Source organism: Syngnathus scovelli, chromosome 1, assembly GCF_024217435.2.
Source record: "Syngnathus scovelli strain Florida chromosome 1, RoL_Ssco_1.2, whole genome shotgun sequence".
NCBI lineage: Eukaryota > Metazoa > Chordata > Actinopteri > Syngnathiformes > Syngnathidae > Syngnathus > Syngnathus scovelli.
In genome coordinates, this window is record NC_090847.1 from 14,560,187 (window position 1) to 14,582,106 (window position 21,920).

General features: G+C 42.4%; 2 protein-coding genes across 3 annotated transcripts; both read left to right on the forward strand.

Moving 5' to 3' along the window:
• The first annotated feature begins 340 nt into the window (after positions 1-340).
• On the forward strand, positions 341-5,772 carry lrit3a (info leucine-rich repeat, immunoglobulin-like and transmembrane domains 3a). Its single transcript, XM_049750938.2, has 4 exons — positions 341-619; positions 787-1,253; positions 2,386-2,691; positions 3,447-5,772. Exons 1-4 carry the CDS (start codon positions 504-506, stop codon positions 4,469-4,471), a joined length of 1,914 nt encoding a protein of 637 aa, XP_049606895.1. The 5' UTR covers positions 341-503; the 3' UTR covers positions 4,472-5,772.
• A 1,694-nt stretch (positions 5,773-7,466) lies between these two features.
• On the forward strand, positions 7,467-21,022 carry egf (epidermal growth factor). Of its 2 annotated transcripts, none has more exons than XM_049750929.2 (21): positions 7,467-7,959; positions 9,241-9,440; positions 9,657-9,838; positions 10,435-10,662; positions 10,740-10,942; positions 11,023-11,136; positions 11,225-11,347; positions 12,072-12,194; positions 12,649-12,774; positions 12,864-13,000; positions 13,473-13,621; positions 14,156-14,260; positions 14,395-14,609; positions 14,714-14,890; positions 15,308-15,448; positions 15,532-15,651; positions 16,115-16,253; positions 17,827-17,991; positions 19,518-19,620; positions 20,007-20,103; positions 20,163-21,022. In XM_049750929.2, exons 1-21 carry the CDS (start codon positions 7,833-7,835, stop codon positions 20,345-20,347), a joined length of 3,159 nt encoding a protein of 1,052 aa, XP_049606886.1. In that variant the 5' UTR covers positions 7,467-7,832; the 3' UTR covers positions 20,348-21,022. The 2 variants fall into 2 exon arrangements, with proteins under 2 accessions (XP_049606886.1, XP_049606877.1); XM_049750920.2 differs by having other exon boundaries at positions 7,470-7,959; positions 14,392-14,609.
• The last annotated feature ends 898 nt before the right edge of the window (positions 21,023-21,920 follow it).

Sequence of the window (21,920 nt, forward strand, 5' to 3'; positions counted from 1 at the left end):
AGTGTGATGAGGCCTTTACACCCCTCCTAAACATTGGTGCAATTTTAGTGGAAAACTCTGCAATCGTTTTGGCCACTTATTGAACTTTAAAAGCATACAGCAAACTCTGAATTAGGTATATTTCTTGTAATGTGGTACCACACAGCCAATACAAGACTAGAGTGGGGATCTACAAAGGCCTCGTGGGAATCACATAAGGGGAACCCTTTCTGGAAGTGCCGATTAGCGATTACATGGCCTGCTTCGAGCTTGCGTGACCCTTACAACCCAAAGAAATCTTCAGCTAATCCCTGTAAGGCAGAGGGGGAGTGCGATTAGCAACTCACAGGTGACCTGTAGTGTAAGTCCATCACCAGCCAGCGGATGCTTATGGACTTTGAACGCGCTTTCTTTTATATTTCATTTGCATTTTGGAAGGGATCCTCAGAAGTTGTAATGAAAGCTGATGTCTTTTTTCCCGATCCCTCCGCCAAGTGACTATTTGGCGTCCTTTTGGTGAAATCATGCGTCAAATTCTCCGGATGTTGATGTTGATATGCTGCTTTAACACGGCTTGTCCCTTCTGCCCGGCGCAGTGCACTTGTGTTTTCCATGGACGTAGCGATGGAACTGGAACCAGGTAACTTCTCTTAACATTTGCAGGTTTTCACGAATCAGTAGTACAGTTCAGAGTCTGTACTGTCTTACTTTAAGTTTTAGAATATAAGTATTTATTCTACTTAATTGCAGAGTGTGCATACTGTTCAAATTTCAACCACATATATACAATTACAATTCTATTCACAGGACTGTGCTCTGCAATGACCCCGATATGTCCGACATCCCCGTAAACGTCCCAGTGGACACCGTCAAACTCCGGGTGGAGAAGACTGCTGTCCGCCGAGTGCCGACGGAAGCATTTTACTACCTGACGGAGCTCCGTTACCTGTGGATCACATACAATTCTATCACTTCAGTGGACATGGGCAGTTTCTACAACCTCAAACTCCTCCACGAGCTGAGACTGGATGGCAACATGATCTCTATGTTCCCCTGGGAGTCCCTCAAAGAGACGCCCTTGTTGAGGACCTTGGACCTGCACAACAACAGGCTCACCAGCCTTCCTGCTGAGGCCATTCCCTACCTGGTGAAGATTACATACTTGGATCTATCCAGCAACAAATTAGCCACCCTGCCCTCAGACCTCATGGATATCTGGCCACCGTTTAACGGCGAACCGGTCACAGCGAACACCTCCCAAAAGGTGGTGCTGGGTGAGTACCAAGGATCATGTCATGGCCGAACAGGTCAGTCCTAAGTACATCAGCCAGTTGGTTCCATCAACCTGCTACTAAAATAGCCAAATTCTAATTACCCAAACCTATGAGTGCCAAGGCACGCTCAATGTAGCAAATTCTAATTAAGTGGCTGCACAGTTCAAGCTCATTGTCCACGGTTAATTTAATCTAAGTAGAGAATATTTACAAGAGTGCATGCTTCATTTCTAGGTAATTCCACTCATAATCATCCTCCTGATTGAAAAACATCCAAGCATAGTAATGTGGGATTCATTCAGACATTGACTGTTCTGATTTTTTTTGTTCTATGCATACCTATGCATTTTTATCAGGATCGTGAAACAATACCATAATGTAGTTCATAGCCTGTAACAACTGAAGGCTGCATTTTATGCACCCCTAATTTAGTTCAATCAACTGTGTTACATGGCATAGGTAGGAAGATCATCTTTTTCACAGGTAAAAAATACCTCATTCGTTTTTACTGAGTAATCTAAAACAGCAACATTAATAATGCCAATACAGTAGATGAAATTGCCACTTTTCCTTCAGTTTAACATGGAAATGCTGTAATCTATTGACGTGGCTGGTGAGTGACACTGAATAAAGGCCAGGCCCAGATTACATGCACTGCACTGTCTGACAATGTTAGGACAGCTAATCTGGTTAAAGGGATTTGATATCCACTGGGTACATGTTTCCTTATTGTGTGCAACAGGTGCTTGGACAGTAGCTTGTTGTGATTACACTAATTGTATGAGGTGAGAACAGTGATTGCAAACCACTGTCACGAGAGATCATTCAATGTGCCACAGCAAACGAGCCAATATCAGAAAATCTGGTCAGAAAATTATTTACTTTCGAAAATGTATCTTTGTTCCCCTAGGCCAGCGAAGTACTGTATTTAATTGAGGGTGTGCCTTGCGTATTTCAAATGTAAAGTACTATCTTCCTGGGCTCAATGAAGGTTAGAAAATAGCCCACAAGAAAATGACAAAAAGTAAAAAAAGTCGAGCAACAACCTATCATGTCGTGAAAATTAACATGGTGTTTGTCTGAACTACATATGTACACCCGAAGACCCGATTCACCTGATTTCTATTTCCAGGCCTCCAAGACAACCCCTGGATCTGTGACTGCAAGCTCTCCAAGTTGATCGAGATATCCAAAATGGCAGTCACGCCCGTGGTTCTCATGGACCTGTTCCTGACCTGCAGTGCACCTGAGAACCTATCTGGCGTCCTCTTTCAGCGCGCCGAACTTGATAATTGTGTCAAGCCCTCCGTCATGACGTCTGCGACCAAGATCACGTCTCCGCTTGGTAGTAATGTTCTCCTGCGATGTGATGCAACAGGGTTCCCGACACCAAGCCTCAATTGGGCTCGGTCTGATGGATCACTAGTCAACAACACAGGTATGAAGCTACATTTCGGGGGGTACTGTAGTGGTATATGTGTCTGGCATTATGGGTTCAGGTGCTACTCAGTGTTAGTGTAAATGTTTGCCTACCTCTACACGATTCTCAAGAACTTGGGAATTTTTGGCTTGTGAGTTAAATTTCAGGATGAACCTAAAATTCATTACAGTCTTTACAGGTAAACTTTATTTTGCTGTCTCAATTTTATTCCAATGTACGTCCAACTGTTAATTAAATGCATGGCGTCTCTATTACAACAAAAGCCCCAATCAACTTGGGTGGGATCAACTAAACAAGCCTTCACTGCACACTCTTACTGCCACAAAATTTCATGAATGGCCAAGTCTCAGACACTTGCGGTGATTCATAATGTCACAGTTGCCACAGAATCAAAGTCGCACAATGTGGCTATGTCGCAAATTATAGCCCATCAAATGCACAGAAGCTCGCCAAAGCATATATGGCACAGCAAATCAGATGACAGATGCTATACAAATAAACTTGCCTTCTTGCCTTGCCTTATAAACGCCTCGAAAACGTGCAACTGAAAAGAAAACACTCAGAGCAGGACCAGGCTGTTTCGGGGCAGAACCAGTACAATGGAAAAGAGTCTCTAGGCCTCAGCGCCGCTGAGCAGGAAAAGCAATACAGGAAATAGATGTATGAATGTTCTTGTGCTTTATGCCTTGTAGATAAAACAAACAAATTAATTTCATAGTCTTCATATTCACATGTCTTGCTTGGCTCTACAGTACAAGAGTCACCAGGGGACGGCATCCAATGGTCCATCATGAGCGTACATGGGATCCTACACAAGGATGCCGGGGACTACATTTGCAAAGCCAAGAATGACGCGGGTGCAGCAAAAGCCACCATATCCCTTTCAGTGGCTGGCACCATGAGCTCCACCATCTCTACGCCGATGCCTAGCGCCGGGACAGGATCGACAAGTCCAGACTGGACCTACAATCTGGAAAGAGGCTTGACAGTCTCGACCTCGGCCGTGCCTATGGTCCAGACAACCGCAGTTGCAGTCTTAACCAAGTCAAAAACGACTTCTGGTGTTCAAAGGGGTTCGCTTAAACCTGCGAAGATCCAACAAGGTGGTGAGGGACGGAAGTTTGTGTCAGACGAAAACAGTAAGAAAAGCGATGTGTCAAACTTAGTCAAAGACTTGGAGATTTTGGAGGAAACATCTGACAGTGCGGTTCTAGTCTGGACGGCAGAGGGGTTACCCAAGAACTCTCCCCTCACTGTTGTTTACACACCGTACGGGGAAGATGGCGAGGATGACTACAAAAGAACAGTTGAGACTACTGCAGGCAGTGGCAAAATTCTGCTTGAGGAGCTCTCACCTGGTATGAGATACTCGGTGTGCCTCGTGGCCAAGGGTAGTGCTGCCGCAAAAGACCCTTGCATTGACTTCTACACGCTGGACAATGAGGAGGAGGGAGGACAGAACCAATTTTTTATCATCATCAGTGGCATTGCCTGCGCCTTGGCAATGCCACTCATCTGTCTACTGCTCTACAAGATCCTCGCCCTCTACTGCAAGGTGAGCGAGGCTACTCCAGATGAAGAGGAACTGGAGAAGGAGAGCTATGTCAAGTTCGAGACCATCAACATGAAGCAAAGGACCATGAACCCTCACCCGACAGAGCTGTGGGCAAGGAGGCCCACCCACGAGTCGGAACGACTGTTGCTGTGCTCTCGCTCGAGTATTGACTCCCAGATGACCTTCAAGAGTGACAGTTCCCGGTCTGAGTATCTCTGCTGAGAGCAGAATGCCATGCCTCAGAAAGATGCTATGGATTCAAATGCCTTTCATAATCCCTAGAAAAATGAGATTGAGAAGATAAAACATCCATTTCAAAAGATTTAGATCAGGGGTGTCAAGCTCATTTTTTTCGTGGGCCGCATTGTAGTCATAGCTTCTTTCGGAGGGCCATTATGACTGTCACCCCAAATAAATGTATGATATTATATACAGTAAAAGCTACAAAACAAACTGACAAGTAAATCATTTTCAAATCAGACGAGTAAAAACTGGTCAAATATTTAAAAATAAAATATTATTAAAAGTGAAGACAATTTGCAATTCGAGTAATGACACATGAATTTGATGCACAATTTGTCTTCGGGGGGCACATAAAATGATGTGGCTGGCCGCATCTGGCCCCCGGGCCTTGAGTTCGACACCTGTGATTTGGATGATGATTTAGCTGTGGTTGGCCATACATGCTTCTGTACCTTGGCCTTCAGAGGGGATTTACCCGACTTTATCCAACTTTTAAAACCACTAATTTCACAATCATAGAAACAATCAATACTACACAAAATGTGATTGCCACAGACTTTTTTTGATAGTCGAACTTGGCTTGCTGATCAATAGTTAGGAGACGAAAAAATGCTAACATTATTGTGAGCCAGCTAGGCGGCCCTGTGAGGTGAATTTGAAAACTGATTCAAAAAATAGTCTCATTGCTAATAGTTAAAATTACATTAACCAGCACAACTGACTCTGAGGTTCATAGGCAAATTCGACTGACATGGTAACACATGGAGGCTGAAATCTGATTAGGTGCAAGTGAGAGAGAGAAATGCTGAAAAATGAAGAGGAAAAAGATCCACTACTGCGATTTAGAAACCACAGTTTTAACACTGCTGCAGTTTTATTCCTATGACCGACTGATATTGTTATGCATGCCCTTACCCATCTTTTAGCCTTATATTTGTTTAAGGTTTTCTGAGAGTGTCACAACAAGCCAGCACCTTCGTTGGACTTGCTTGCAATTCCAAGCAGTGTTTTTTTTTTCTTGTGATATTCAATGCCAAAATATAAGGGTTAGATTTGACTTGTCAAGTCATTCATTCGTAGCCATTTCCTGTCACCCACAACATATGCCTTACCCGACAAATGTTGATAGAATGTGACTCATCTGAACGGTTCATTTTTACATGTACTATATTTGTTTTAAAGCCTATGATGTTCTTTTGTTATAATAAAACAAAATTCAGCTGAAATGTTGTCAAATAATCATAATTTGACAAAGTAAGATAGAATGACATGACAAATTAGAGGATTAGTGAAATTGGTTGGAAGGGCAGACTTCCAGAGATTAAATTGTCTTTTTCCAGAAAAAAAGGTGTTCACTCATTAAAATATGACTTTCATCCCTCATTAAGGTTTGGCTTGAATAGCAATATTTACCGGTATGTGTAACCTTGAAAAAATCTGACTATACGCTTCTAAAATTACTTTATCTTCTTTCCATGACAAAATATCTTTGTCTTCTACAGATTACAATAGCTTTCGTGGGATTTTTTAAAAACATTTTTATTGACTTTGGAAAAAGATGTTCCCTACAAAATGTACTGTGACATTTTGACTTTTTTTCTTAAAATAGTCGCATTTTTATTTAAGCTTGCACTGTTTAATTAGCGTTAAGATTCTAAGGAACTCCTTGGGGGGAGGGGGTAAAAGTCTCCCCCATAAGGAATCCCTGGACCTAAAATGTTTGAAAACCCCTGTGCTAGAGGGCATAAAGATTGGGATTCTGGAACCATGAGAGAGCTTTATTTGAGCTAAAGAGTTTAGATTTAGCCACCTCCAGAATGAAGAAGAGGTCATGTGGCTCCAGTGATGCCTAAAACAGATAAACGCGAGACAGAGCAAACATATTACCCCTTTCATTGTTCATCATCTATCACGGCAGGAGGAAGAAGAATTGTGAGAAAAGGTCATCGCCTGGGCCACTGCGGGGCTAAAAGACCAACTGCGTAAATCTTCCAATGCTGCTCTACGAAGTTACTGGTGAATTGGGAGCTGACAATGACTCGTAGTCACAACGGCTATGAATAGAGGTTTTGCTCCCTGACATTTGCTAGTTGTTCTCCAAACAATTAGGGATAATGCACTGAGCCCATGCCGTTCTCGAGAAATTACTCATTCCGGGCAGGGACAGAGGAGCCGCAGGGACAACTTGACGCACTGGGACCAGTAAACAAGTCTATTGTCTGTGGCATTATTTAACATGTCATTTAGGAATTGTTGTGTTTACCAAAGTTGAATTTGACCCTGGTGATTCATAGGTCTGTCTCACAGTTCTGATGTTCGAGATTCAAATCTCTGGCTCAGGTTCTCCAATGTGGTATTTTTGTGCCCATCCTATGGATGTTCTGTGGGTACTCTGGCTTTCTCCCTCATTCCAAAAACATGCTAGGGTCCTTGAGGTCGTCAGAACCTAGACTAGAGATCCATCCATCCATTTTCTTACACTTGTCTGGGGTAGGTTTGCAGGGTCACCAACCAACAGAGAACCCCAGACCTCCCTCTCCCCAGCCACTACCTGCACCTCTTCCAGGGGAGATGTTCCCAAGCCAGTCTCTCCGGCATGACCTGGATATTCCTCGGGGCCACCGGGAGGCACGCCAAACTACCTCATCTGCGGCCCTCCGGATGCTGCTTACCCTAGAAGAGTGATTCCCAACCAATTATCCAATTTAGCTTAATTGATTTGAAGTCACTTATTAACTACATATGCATCCTTGTTCGTCTATTGATGCCAGAACAACTACTGCATATGTTGTGTGTTGTTGAGATGACATCATCAATATTTCCATACTGTACACCACTGTTTGTGAGATTTCTAAGTAGAAAAGCTATACAAGATGGATGAGACTTGACATTTAACTCTCCCAGACAATCAGGAATGAGCTACATGGGGAAGGGACATGTCTCTCAAGAGGGAGGTGTGAGGGCAAATTGTTATTGTGTGGGACCTTTCTCATTGCTGGCATTTTCCACATTCTGCTCGGGACGCTGACTTAAAGGAGGTTTCGCTCCAGCGCTGGGGTTGCATGTGCAAAATTTACCAAGGGGGTGTCAGGAATTTCAATCTTTGCTTCCAAAACAGACTGGCAGCATGGGGGCCAACGCGAGGAAGGCTACGCACTCTATTTTCTAGCATCTTCACTTTGAGACTTGGAACATATGAGAGGCCGTAAGGTCGCCTCCTGCCTAACTCTGGCCACGGAGTGACATGCAAACGGTCCTTGTGCGAATGTCGCTTGGATCAGGGAAAATCTTCCACACTGGTGCTGTCTGTGGGAATGCCTGAGGGAAAGTAAACGGGAGTATGTTGGCCGCGACGTTCACGGCGGCACTAATTTATCTCACGGTGCAAAATAGCGGTGCCTTGGCCTTGGGCACTGCATGCTGGAACGAGAGGTTGACACGGGCGGGCAGAAACGGCAGTTGTGTTGGTGAGTTTGTTTCACTATTACATTTTTGAGAATATAGTCTTATTTTTCAGTGAATACAGGCACCTTGATCAAAACAAAAGATGTACTGGTAATATTACAAGAATAAAAGTTGTAATTATAAAAGTCACGTTTTAAAATACAAGTTTCTTCTGACTTTCAGGGTTGGGGGTTACTTCAAATATGTATTCTGACACAGTTACCCATTTAAAAATATAGCTAGTGATATAATCCAAGTATCACAATACTAAAGTAATATAACTTCATCAAGTTAAAATATACCTACTTACTCCAATGCCAAAGATTATATAAAAAAAGACCAAATAAATGAAATTTGGTCTTTCTGGTCGCAGACATGCTGATCATTGTTGACCATGCTATAGATCAGGGGTCACCAACATGGTTGCCTCCAAGTACCACATCAATAACCCAGGGGGCCCTTTACCAAAAATAGTTTGCCAGTGACTGGAATTTGTGATTTTCAAGGAATGTTGGAGAAGTGATCATTTGAAAATGTAAAACCTCGCAGAGATTTATAGAAATATACGTAGTGACACATATGGGCAGTTTTTATCTATTGATTATTGTCACAAATCCTTAACATGATCAGTGCTTTCACATAACTAAATGTTATTGATAATAACATATGTATATATGCACACTGTACATACATACATACATACATACATACATACATACATACATACATACATACATACATACATACATACATACATACATAACTTAAAGTCTTGCTGAATATGTCTACAACACAGACAATTTGGCCTTTCAGATAGGCAAGTGGACTGGAATCAAATTCCAAATTTTGGGACCCCCAAAAATGACACATGCATCCTCATAGTGTTGGAGGATTGCAACCTACAAATTTAAGAATAATGTTGACCGTCCCATGAACTTCGATTTCATTATGTTGTTTGTCGCCCATTGCTCATTGTTTTTCTTCATTCCGCAGAGTTGAGGCAGTATCCATGGTTGCACGTAGTGATATTACCATGCTAGAACAACAGAGCAGACACAACTTGTCAAGGTCTGTCACTATTAAGGCAACCTCAATAACCCTTTTTTTTCCTCGACATTGCTGGAATATAAATGAAGTCTCGGTTGCCACAGTTCTCCCGACATCCCGAATGAATGCAAAGTCGACTATTATTTATTACTATAGGCTAAGGGTTTATTCACAAACCAGCAAGAACTTCAACCCATTTCAGCCTTGAATTTGAAGCTGCTATGAAGACAGAGATGAAAATCATACCTTGTGGTCAGTTTCGCAGCCTTTTCTGATCTTCGGCCATGGTAAAGCCATACACAGAATGGACCTGGACGGGAAGAACCAGAGACGCCTGGTGGCTGGGGTGGCATCTTCCATCCTGCTTGATTTCCATTTCCGTGAAGAACGAATCTACTGGGCAGACAAACACGCTGGAATCATCTACAAGACGTCCGTGAGAGGCTTGCAAAGAGAGGTGACGAAGCTATTGACTAGGGATGTGTCAATGAATTCAGTCCACTTAAATGAGCAACACACATACCAATGATAGGGCTGAGCTTGAACATTTTTCCCCACTCACACACTTTTGATCATGCTCAGCAAGGATCCGATTGTTGGACATCTCAAAAAGATTAGTCAGATCAATTATGTTTGGGGTCACTTACATTTTGAAAATCGTTTTCTTCTGCAGAAACTTTACTCATCTGACAAACACATCTCTGGCCTTGCGGTGGACTGGATTCGGAATGCCGTGTACTGGACGAGCAGGGAAAAGGGCAAAATTAAGACGATGGATACAAACGGCAAAAGTGAAAAGACTCTTGTGAGGCACTTGACACAGCCCAGCTCAATTGTCATCGACCCTACTAAAAGGTAACACTAATCAGTTTTGCGGTACAAATGCATGATACTCGAGATGACCACCAAAAAACGTCTCACACCTAACCATGTTAGGGTACAACCGAGAAATATAATAAGATAGTAGGATACTGTAACTTTTAGTTCCTCTGGTCCCTGCGTTTCGGTTGTAAACGCTTCCTCATTTTCATTACAATGATTGAGACACAATACAAACACTCAACACAACCAAGTGCTCCTAATTTTTTTATCTGGCAATAGCGCCTACCTTCAGCAAACTTCCTTATATATTATTCTGTTTCACGTTATCATTATGGAGCTCGTGGCTTTTTCACACAACAAAGGGTTAAACATATTGAACAGGTTGAACATGTCAGCCCTAAAGTTTACTGAGCGGATCATGCACAGAAATCCCCCCACGGGAAAATAAAAATAAATTAAATATGAACAAATTGTCACTATGAATATCTCTCTTAACTGAGCAAATCAACAAGTATAAAGTAAAAGTAAAAATTAAAATCAAATAAAAAAAAAATTGATTCAGTATGTACAAATTGTCACTATGAATATTTCTCTTAATTGAGCAAATCAACAAGTACTATATTTTACAGGTTTTTGTTTTGGCTGTCTGGTGGAATGATCCCAAGCGTCCATCGGTGTGATGTTATAGGACAAGTGAAAGTGAGGCTGATTAAATCCTCGCAGCAGTTGAAGGCATTGTCCATCGACCACAGAGACAGAAGATTGTTCTGGGTACAGTTTGGTCTGCAAGAAGAAAGTGCCATCGCCTCCTCAGACTATAACGGCAAAGCCCTACACATCATAGATCAGCCCCTTCAGTAAACACACCAAAGTTATTTTCAATCCCTTACCTTTTTTTACTTGTGTGCTTCACACTTCTCTTTTGTTTACTCAGGTCCGATTCGCTGAGAATAACACTTTTCTACAAGCATGTGTATTATACTGACGCTGCGTCCCGAGCAATAAAAAGAGTCAACAAGTACACGGGCGGCGAGGACTTTCACGTTAATTTAAAACAAATGGCAAAGGTCCCGGTTGATATCAAAGTGGTTCATCCTGACAAGCAGCCAATGGCTGACTCGCCATCACTGCTTCAAGGTTGTACTTGACAAACCTGTATTGTTTCTAGTAGTAGTGGAAACCATGATCCAATCTCAATACCTACTCTTATTAATCAGGATGTGATGAACAGAGTGGAAACTGCATCAATGTGTGCTCAAGTACAGCTAAGCAGGGAGTTTGTAAGTGCAGCGGAGGCTTTGCTCTCAGTAAGAATGGCTTCTATTGTGAAGGTAAGATTTTTTTTACTGAAGATGCCACACCAAAGTTGATGCAAACTTAACTTTTGGAATCAAACCGATTTACTGATGTGTACCTTAGATGTGAATGAATGTGCCCACTGGAACCATGGCTGCTCTCTTGGCTGTGAGAACACCCCGGGGTCTTATTTCTGCACTTGTCCCAATGGATACGCCCTTCTACCGGATAAAAAAACATGCAGAGGTAGTACTGGGACACTTGTCTTATGTAATTATAGACTGCTTGTCAGTTTAAATCGGATACTTTTTAGTCTGTGTCTTTAGCTTTTGCCTTGCAGACTCAACCTTAACTGCACAGAGTCAATAGAAATGTCGGATTGCAGATGACCAGACTGCCCTGACATTGTTTGGGAGCAACCCATTGCTTCTAGGGTCAAGACACTGACACTTTGTATTGTGCACACATATTGACAACTTGAGCTCATTTGACACTCGTTTTCCATAAGGAAGAGTCATTACATTGTATTTGCTGTTACTTGTCCCTTAAATAAAGTTTACCAAAGACAAAGTGATGAGAAGGGGATAGGAATCATATTTGACCAATGACTTTGTCCATTTAAAAATGTTTAGCAGGCAATCTTCGCCCTGTTTAACAAGACAAAAGATCACTGTGGGTATAAAAACCAATAACTTATTACTGTGTATATGTATTATGTGTACATCCAGTGTGAGCTAAGCATCCTAGTCTGCTTCCCAAGACACTTTCACCTATTTCAATAGGATTCCAAGTTGACTTCATAAAGCGATTTCACATAAGGAGCTTGTTGCTAGTTAGACTCCGGAACTCAGCAATACTTGGCTGTCAAAAAATGACGTGTAATCAACATCATGTATGCTGCACATTTCATCAACCTTTATTTCAAGGTAACATTTCTGTATTTGTGAATATGTTTTTCCCCTCTCATCAGAGATCATATCCTGTGAAGGCAACACCACCGAGTGTGGTCATGGTTGCCTAGCAACTGATGAGGGGCCCGTGTGTGTTTGTCCAAAGGGTTCTGTATTAAACGAAGATGGACAAGCTTGTACAGGTACCAGTTTACAGAATTCTGTGTAATGAATCAATACAACTTAACTTAAATAAAATGAATAAAATAAACTATTCTTTCTTTAGATGAGAAGGAAAGGTGAGATAATAATGTTGATAACAATGTTTAACATACCTATTGTAACAGTACAAAGTCATTGTCAGAGTTTAAGTATGGATTAGGTTGAAGATTAGTTTTGGGTTAAGGATAGGTCGAGAGTTTTTCTTAATATAAAATATCATTCTTAGCATAGCATCTTAGCTACTTAAGCGCCTGGAAAGTAGTTGGGGTGCTTCAGAGGGTTACCTGCGTCCATGGTGGCAGGCGACAACCTTAATCACTTGGCTATGGTTGCTCCTCCGTAAATGTTTACAACTATCAATGCCACGAGAGGAATATTGCAATATTACTACACATGGCAATAGTGAGTGGACTTTTGTTATTTTTACTGTTGCAGGATGCTCCTCCGCAGACAAAGGAGGCTGTAGTCAGCTATGCATTCCTATCTCCCCTACAAGGTGGCGATGTGAATGCCTGCCTGGCTACCAGCTCCATCAAGATGGCAAGCGCTGCATTGCCTCTGGTGCGTCACAGTAGTATTGTGAAGCAGCTGATTAATAACACGACACGCCTTCATTAACTTTGCGCATGAATTTTTGATTGATACTTTAGGATCACCACCATATCTGCTTGTTGCCACTCTGGTGGCTGTGCAGACAATAAACAGTGATGGCACTGAGGGCCAAACCCTTGTGGATGAGCCCAGAGGACCAATTGGATCTTTGGACTATGACCCAGTGTCAAACTATGTAAGGAAAAATACGTTTACAGTCATAGTTTAGAAATACTGTCAAGACAAATGTTTTTGAGGGCTGTGCTTGGCATGTTTTAGGTGTTTTTTTTCTCCCAAACACCTGATTCAAATGATCAGGATCATTATCAGGCTCCTGAAGAGCTTTCTGATCAGATGATCATATGAAACAGTGTATTGGATGAAAAAACATGATGCACAGTTGCAATCGAGCACCGCAGTTTCAAAGTCAAAGTCAAAGTCTCCTTTATTTTCAATTCCTCTGCATGTCAAGACACACAAAGAGATCGAAATTTTAAAGTTTGTGCTTTAATCGAGACGCACAGCGTACAGGGTCCTGTTTAGATAGGGGCATGCAGTGACCCTAGTGTACAGGTCTTGTAACTGAACACTTCCCAGTTTTTTTTTTACATTTCGTTGCAGTAAACTGGGGTAAGTGTATTGAATGTGCGCTTTCATCGCATTTAAAGGTGTACTTTGCCAGCACATCTCAGAAAATCATCGAACGGGTTCATATGAACGGCGGGTCCAGACAACGCCTTGTTACCGACGGTCCAGACTCGAGTAATGGGCTGGCTGTCGACTGGATCCATCGCAAGATTTACTGGACTGTTATGAGGTGTGTGAATGGATAATTTTATAATGAGATTAAGCAAGTTACAAATTGGCATTCAATTGAATGGGCAAGTGTTTCTAAAATGTTTCCCCCAGATATTGTACTTCTAAAGCATAGGAGTCAAACTCAAGGCCCAGGGGGCAGATATGGCCCGCCACAAATTGTGGATCGACTTAATGAGTCAATAGTGAAATTGCAAATTGTCTTCACTTTTAAAAAAATAAAGGTATTGCTAGCAATTTTTATTAGCATTTATCATTTAATAATATTTGAAGAGTTTACTACTGGGCTCTGATTTTAAAACTAATTTTTTGTGTCGCCTATATTGAATTTAATATGAGGCGTCATAATGGCCCTCCGAAGGAAACTATAACTACGATGCGACCCGTGACACACGAGTTTGACACCCCGTTCTAAAGGATTAGAACTAATTAAATGATTTAAATGTGACACTTCCAGCTGTCAAAAATAATGTTAAGCTAACACCATTTATGCTGAATCCTTTTAAAGTAAAGGGTTTAAATGTGACACTTCCAGAAAGTCAGCAGTGGTCAGCAGTACCTTGGATGGATTCAATGTGACAACTGTAGTAAGCAGTGGACTCGACAAGCCAACATCCATCACAGTTCATCCTCTGGAAAAGTTAGTTAGACAACAAACTGTATTGCTATTTGTATTTGCTATATGTATATTGTATCTTTCAATGAAAAAAAATCTCAATACATGTACTGATTGAAAACGTCATATATTCTACACATGGTTTCATTTTTGAGGAGGTTGTTCTGGGCGGATATCGGACATCAACCTATAGTGGAAAGCTGCTCTTTATATGGGACGAACCGCACGGTGATCGTGAATACCAGCCTGGTGTCACCCGGAGGTCTGACCATTGACTTCGCAGATGGTCGTTTGTACTGGTGTGACGGAAGCAGGGTAGAGACGTGCGCTCTGGACGGTTCTAAGCGACGGATCTTGCTAGAGAACCAAGTAGGTGAGGTTATGAAATGGTGATGGTCTTTTTTTAAATCTGTACCTAATGATTGAATCTCACCCATACCACCTATCTTCCTTGATTTCCTCTCCTGACTGTCTCAGGCCAACCATTTGACCTAGCCGTGTTCGAGGACAGGCTATGGATGGTGGATAGGGAGCACCAGCAGCTGATGAGCGTTCACAAGCGAACGGGGAAGGAACTGCAACGTCTCCTTGGTGACCTGGTCCAACCTGCGTCCCTTGTGGTGGTGCATCCGCTTGCTAAACCAAATACAGCAAGTAAACAAAGAATTATTTTGTAACTCTATATTGGTTGGGGTCTGGGGTAGGGTCTACCCATTGCGCATGAATTGAAAACAAATTGGAAGTTTCTTCCCGTTGAGATTGCTGGAATTTCCCAACATATACTTTTCCAATCCCAGTTTTCAAAATACACATGGAATTAAATAGTCAAGATGAACAATTCTGTATTTGTTCCATCTTGGTACGAGGAAGTCAATTTAGTTAGAAGCACTCCTCGATGGGGTTTTGGCTGGGATTAGGGTTTTGCTTGGGGGTTGGATTCTGGGTTTAGTTAGTTAAGAGTTGGGTAATGGGTTGGGTTATGGGTTTTTAGTGTTGCTGTTAATGGGGTTAGGGATAAGGTCTGTGCTGTAAATATGAATGTTGGATTCTCTGTTTTTTTTACTGGGCTAGGGTTAGACAACAAGCCCGTGGTTGAGACATCACTCCCAGACAAAGCACTCAACGATGAAAGCACACCGCAAACGCCATCTAACAGAACTGCCGTGGACTCGGATTTTGAAGCGAAGACATTCACAGACAAAATGGTGTCAGGTAACTACGGCATATATTAAACATAATGGAAAGCTGTTCCTTTCAAACGTAAAACTCAATTATGTAATTATTTCTGTCCCCAGACGAGCGGGAGTGTTATTCGGCAAAGCCGTGCGGTCCCAACGCCAATTGTCGCCTGAATGCCGGCAGCCCGGCCTGCTCTTGTCTCGATGGTTTCATCGGTGATGGACACATGTGTGTGGGTTGGTATAGTTAGTACAATACTCCAGCATAAGAGCAACAGAAAATTCTCTCCAGCATTTAAGCATTTTTCCCATGAAAAAATGTGGGTGTTAAAAAGCCCAAAACCCCATGGGCATTACACCCAAGCCTGTGAGAAGATTTTGCATTTTGAACCTTGTCATCATGAAAAGTATGGGTGTGGCAACACTGATTTCACAAATGCTTATTTAGATGGCGTCCCAATATTTTTGTCTATAACATGTAGTGGAATGCGTGGCATGTTATCTCTCATTAAATTGCATCAATGTATGTTCCATGCTAGATCCTGATGAATGAAAACTGGATAAAAACTCAAAAGGTGCTTTCTGGAAGTGCCAGACTGGTTACCACAGCAACGGGCAGACATGTCAAGGAGTGTTTGCAGCTAATTCCACTTGTATTCCATGTCATCATGCCTTTTTCTGTCTGTTTGTTTTCTTCTAGATTCACGCAAAATGCCACCATCGATGACGACCAGCCATCCTGGAAACTCTGTTGAGAGTTGCCCCTCTACCCATGAGTCCTACTGCTTGTACCAGGGAATCTGCTTCTACTTCCCTGAGGTGGAGTCCTACGCCTGCAAGTAATTCACCTTTTTTTGTCTTGTTAACGTGATAATTACTGTAACTGATCAAAAACATCCATCATAGAAAAGCTCCTGGTTATAATGGACAGTTTCAACCAGTCGGGGTCACTATTGTTCCGTCAAAGCCGCAGCTGCATTTTAAAGCCAAACGACAGGGAATCTGGGTTCACAAGTCATCGTTACTTGTATGCAGACACGTGCATTGGGATTTGCTCCATTTAAAAAAGATTAACATACAATACACTTACACTATGTTTATTATTAGAAATGTGTGTGTTAATCTTTCTTCCCCAAAAAAGGAATTGCCATTTTGGGGGAACTCAACATTCCAACAGTACTCCTCCACCAATTTGGAAAAGATTATGCTTGACACCAATTTCACCATTGGTTTTACAAATCCGTCATGCCATAACTAAAAAAATTGTAATGCCCCATGCACGAAATTAAACAAAGTGTGACATTTTGGCTTGAGGTAGCTGTTTTGGCGAATTATCGTACTTTGACCAACTTCTAGTAGAGCATTTGCCCAAATCAGAAGCTCGCTTTTTCAACAGATGAGCAACACAGAGTCAGCCAAACTGGTTTGAAGGAGTTTTAGAATAGGCCTCCCTGGCACACGTTACTAGATAACTTGAGCTATGCCATTATCTTGCTGTGCCCCTTATCTTCCTTTCACTATTCTTCCCTTCTTTATGAAACTCTGCACATATACAAATTAGATGATTTCCATTAAGACTGCAAGGTCACACATTATCACACAGGCTAGGCAGAATCGCCCTCTTGTAGGTGGCCGGCCAAGAGTATATGTACTGGAGGTAGGGGTTAGATCTTCTTCCGCAAACTCACAAAAAAGGCTCCACGGCCACGTCTCGATCTTTCTGGCACATATCCATTTTCCGTACCGCTTGTCCCCACGAGGGTCAGGGGCATGTTGGAGCCTATCCCACCAGTCATCGGGCAATAGGCGGGGGACACCCTGAACTGGTTGAGAGCCAATCGCAGGGCACACATAGAAAGAACAACCATTCGCACTCGCACTCACTTCTATGGCCGATTTTGGGAACGTGGGTAAGAAACCGGAGTAACCAGAGAAAACCCACGCAAGCACGGGGAGAACGTGCAAACTCCACACAGGAAGGGCCCGAGCCGAAATCGAACCCACAGCCTCTGAACTGTGAGGCAAACGTGCTAACCAGTGCTCTACATGTCGCTCCTTTCTGGGATACATTGAATAGTTAAACTGAGAATGCAGCCTCCGAGTGATTAATGTTAGCATAGTGAGCATTGAAGATAAACAGCCTCCGAGTGATTAATGTTAGCATAGTGAGCATTGAAGATAAAGTACTGCGAAACTATAACTGAAGCCATTTGTGGCAAATTCCAGGGCTTAAGTCCAGCTCGGGAATTCGCCACATGAACCCCAGCCAAGAGCAAAAAAAGCTGTGCCAAATTTAAGCACAATAACCAACACATTGTTCATTCAAAACCTTTCTGTCAGTGTTAACCAGGTATTATCATCCCAGCAAAATATAGTATTAGTAATGGGTTGCTCAACGGTCATCCGTTGCAGCTGTGTGGCCGGCTACATGGGCGAGCGCTGTCAGTTCAGTGACTTGGAATGGTGGGAGCTGCAGCAGACCGAGGAGGAGAAGCGAAGGAACGTGGTCGTCGCCTCGTGCGTGGTGCTCCTGATTTGCCTGCTTCCCATCGCCGCCTGTCTCATCTACTGCTACAGGTGTGTGGAAGGGGCTGAATGCTTCGACATTTTCTTTTTAGGGTTCGGGTTCAACATCAGCCGTCTTTGTAGGAAATCAATGAGGCAGACAATAGTAACACTTTTGAATGAGTTAACAAGTTTGATGTTCTGACTAAAGTATGCGGCAAGCTACAATATCCACTAGCCATGTGGGGTGAGACACAGTTCCTGTTCCTTGCCTATTGTACTATTTTGTATTTGAAGTCGATACACTACTACTGCTCCAGTGACGAAGGAAAGCACCCGGAAAGGGCCTATGAAAATTGGGCACGCCAAAAGTGATGAGAGCGTCTCTGTGTGGTGGGCCACATGTGGCTGCATGTAGTAGCGCTGCGTAACTCAGTGACGACACAGCTGGAACATCACTTTCCTTTTATTTCCACCCGAGCTATTGAGAAGTAGCTGATTTGCTTTGCTGTTGTTTTGCCGGCTTATGGACGAGGCTGTCTGCATTTGCCACGCACTCTTGACTCGCACCCACTTCGCACTTCTGTCCTTGCGTTTGCCTTGATCGCAGTGCCCCCTCTGTGGAACTGGCACGCTTTCAATTACATGCCTGGTTTAGCTCGTTGGACAGCAATTACGCATCAAAATAGGCCATTTCGCTGCGATCAAATGGAGCCGCTCAGGTATGACCCCACGTGGCTGCCAATAGCTCGGACTCAAATTGCATTCTGCACTTGACTGCAAGTGCACTTGGGCGCTCTTTTTGAGTTTGGTGCTTCAGTGTATTTGCTATAGAGGAGGCAGAAAAGAAGCCACTTGGTGCATAGTGATATGTATGAGCCACTGAACATCTACCCTGGTTTTAGAATTGACTTACCTAAAAGCACTGTCAAACTGACAGAAAATACACAAACACTGGATTTGCTGGCGAGCTACAACAATGCATGAGTTGTATCAGAAACTCTGCCTGATCCTGGTGCTGAGACAAATTATGATTGTCTGGTCTTGTTTTATCTGTTAAGAAAAACTTTTCCATGTAGATGTATAATAATCCAGAAGTTGGGGTAAATTTGATTCTCTATGTGCAAATCATAAGCCTTCAGTCTGAATAACTGGGGCTTAATAAATCATATGTCATATTCATACACAACACTTTGCATTCCGGATATCTCCTTGAGTAAATCTTCCTTGTCCCTTTCATGTTGCAGATAGCTGTTACGTGTAAAACACAACTAACTCTGAACATTCAAATAAATTACATCACGTTACACTTGTAAATCGTCAGAATGCTCCGATTTTTGTGCACGTATCAGCCCATAGTCTATATATAGATGCCGCATATCTCATGTACGCGACGTCATAACCAAAAAAGCGCGGCATATTCCTATTTAGGGACACCTAAGAACTCAGAAAATATGCACCTTTTTAGAAAAAAAAAAAAGGGCAGATCCGGGTTAAGTCAAGTCATGTGACTGGAGTCCCACACTTCAGGTGTAATCGTACTCTAAAAGAAATCACTGTCACTTCGAATATGTGCAGTCACCTTTTTTTGTGTTTAGAACTCGAGGACTCTTTCGCAAGCAGCCTTCAGCAGATAACGTGAGTGAGACCAGTGTGGCAGATGAAGACGTGTTGGGGATTGCAAAAGATGGCATACATGAGGTAAGCATATTAGGCACTGGTACAGCTGGAGGGGAGTAGGTACTGTCTCCCCCCATTTGGGTATATTTCTCATTAATTCCTGGAACTTTTCCCCCATTTCCACGGTTCCCTGTAGATAACCCATAATGAGTCTTTAGCAGCATTTTTGAAGAATTTTGGTTGTTTGTAAAAAACTTGACATTATTGCCCCCCCTGCCCCCAGGAAAAAAAAATCCTAGCTTCCCCAGTGATATCACCAAACCATGGTGCTATACGGCCTTCCAAAATGGAGTACGATACTTTTCAAAGGCAGTTTTTGATTACAACTCTTCCTCACTCATGGGACAAATTTAGGTACCAAATGAGCATTCCAATCATCATAGTAGTATCCTAATCTGACTTTGCAGGTGTCCACGGCGGTAAATAACGACCCAAAAGGAACCATCCTCCCGACAACGGGTTGTCCTAGGAGGGCAGTTTGTCCATCCTGCTCATCAGAAACAGGTACTGGAAGCTTTTGTGAATGGCCAGCTGGTTCCCTATAATTGTTGCTTTTCTGTCAGGAGACAACCAGTCCGAAGAATCTGAGACATGGTCCAAACGCAATCAGGCGTACGAGTATTCCATGGTGTCTGCTGCTGCGATGGAGGGCAACCAGATATCCCTCCACAGCTCAAGTCAATCGCCAGACCCCAACCTCCAGACGCAACTCCCAAATGTAAAGTTGGCTGCTTCCTGCACAGTTTAAGTCTTTCATTACCCACGTCTTTCACCAGGGGCTACACAATGGTGTTGACTGAATTTGTTCTATAAAGTTCTGTATTAACTTCCCATATCTGAATAACTCAACCAACATTCCAGAATTTGTATTCATAACAGAGTGTCGTAGAAAACCAATGGGTGGAAAATAATGATGATATTTTTGGATTGCTTGGTCAATTCTGATATAGTATCCTGTTTAATTAATGGGTAAAACCCATATTTTTTTTATCATCCTATTAGACAGTAGATCTTGGATACGCCACATTGTACGATATAAACTTTTAGCAGTTATAAGCAGGGCTGTGGACTCGGACTCGGGGACTCGGACTCGGTCGGACTCGGTCATTTTTGCCGGACTCGGACTCTGTGCTGATTTTGACCGAGTCCGACAATAAAAAAAAATACGTTCAATTTTATTTTCATCATGCTACTGAGAATGCGCGTAGGAATACTGTCCACAGCCCTGCTTACGATCAATGCGGCCACGTTGAGTTGCACTTAGGCTAATGTTTACATTATGTACCAATGTCAAGGACGATTATGTCACCCAGCTTATATCATTGATGTGTTTCGATAGTTGTGGGGTCGTCACTAATTATTTGTGTTTAGATAAATGTCTGAGCTATAAGGGTGTAATTAATGATTAAAAAATATTATCTTACATGTCCTGTGTTTCAGAATGGTTATTTGATTGGGCGAGAGTGTGTGTTTTCAAGCGTTTTGCCTTATGCCAATGGCACTCAGGGCTAAGGGTGGGCTTCAATGACTATTTTTGTAAAGCCACGCATTTAATACCATGTCAAATAATATATTAGAGTGTAGGTTATGTTCCAATGTATCCACTTCTATCGGTTAAATTGTCAACCGTACATTTATGACTACGCCATGATGTGATCTACGTTATGAACTAGCACAACTCCGGTAGGGCAGGGAAAATGTTATCGATCCAACGTCCGATTGGAACGTCGCCTCACTTTTACGTCTGCGCTCTCAGCAAGGGATCCTATATAAGTCGAACCAGCCAGTGTGAAAGCAGTTGTGTTCGTTCTGGTAGATTTTGATCTATATTAGCCTTAAATAAAGACTAAGCAGTCACATGAATTAACAGAAAAAATGGACAGCCGGACTCGGAGGTCAAGAGGCCGGACTCGGTGCAAAAATCCGACCGAGTCCACAGCCCTGGTTATAAGCATTAACACAAAACTGTCACATAAAACTTGTATAGACTTCCATTAATAAAAGTATAATCACAAATTCTGATTACTGTATCAAAATTTACTATTTATTTTGTTTCTGTCTCTCTCTGTCTAAATGTGTCATAAAATATAATTTTGAACTGATACTGTTGATTTTTTTGGGTGGCAAGAGGGTATTCACAGGAAAAAAGAAAACCCTCAAGGGTCACATAGATATTGATTTTCCTGGAAAGCAGACACTTACCTATATATTGGCCTCCATTAGCGCTAACGGATAGAGGTCTTGGGCCGAAGTCCAAAGAGCAAGAGTCAATTTCTCGTGAATTACACTTCAATTTGGGCAGATGGTCAGGGAAAAAGGAG

Bases quoted from the DNA above. Each gene is read 5' to 3' on its own strand.
- lrit3a (XM_049750938.2), top strand. From the start codon at position 504: ATGCGTCAAATTCTCCGGATGTTGATGTTGATATGCTGCTTTAACACG. The intron at 620-786 runs GTAACTTCTCTT...TTCTATTCACAG, and splicing joins AGCGATGGAACTGGAACCAG to GACTGTGCTCTGCAATGACC. The intron at 1,254-2,385 runs GTGAGTACCAAG...TTCTATTTCCAG, and splicing joins CTCCCAAAAGGTGGTGCTGG to GCCTCCAAGACAACCCCTGG.
- egf (XM_049750920.2), top strand. From the start codon at position 7,833: ATGTTGGCCGCGACGTTCACGGCGGCACTAATTTATCTCACGGTGCAA. The intron at 9,839-10,434 runs GTAACACTAATC...TATATTTTACAG, and splicing joins GTCATCGACCCTACTAAAAG to GTTTTTGTTTTGGCTGTCTG. The intron at 10,663-10,739 runs GTAAACACACCA...TTGTTTACTCAG, and splicing joins ATCATAGATCAGCCCCTTCA to GTCCGATTCGCTGAGAATAA.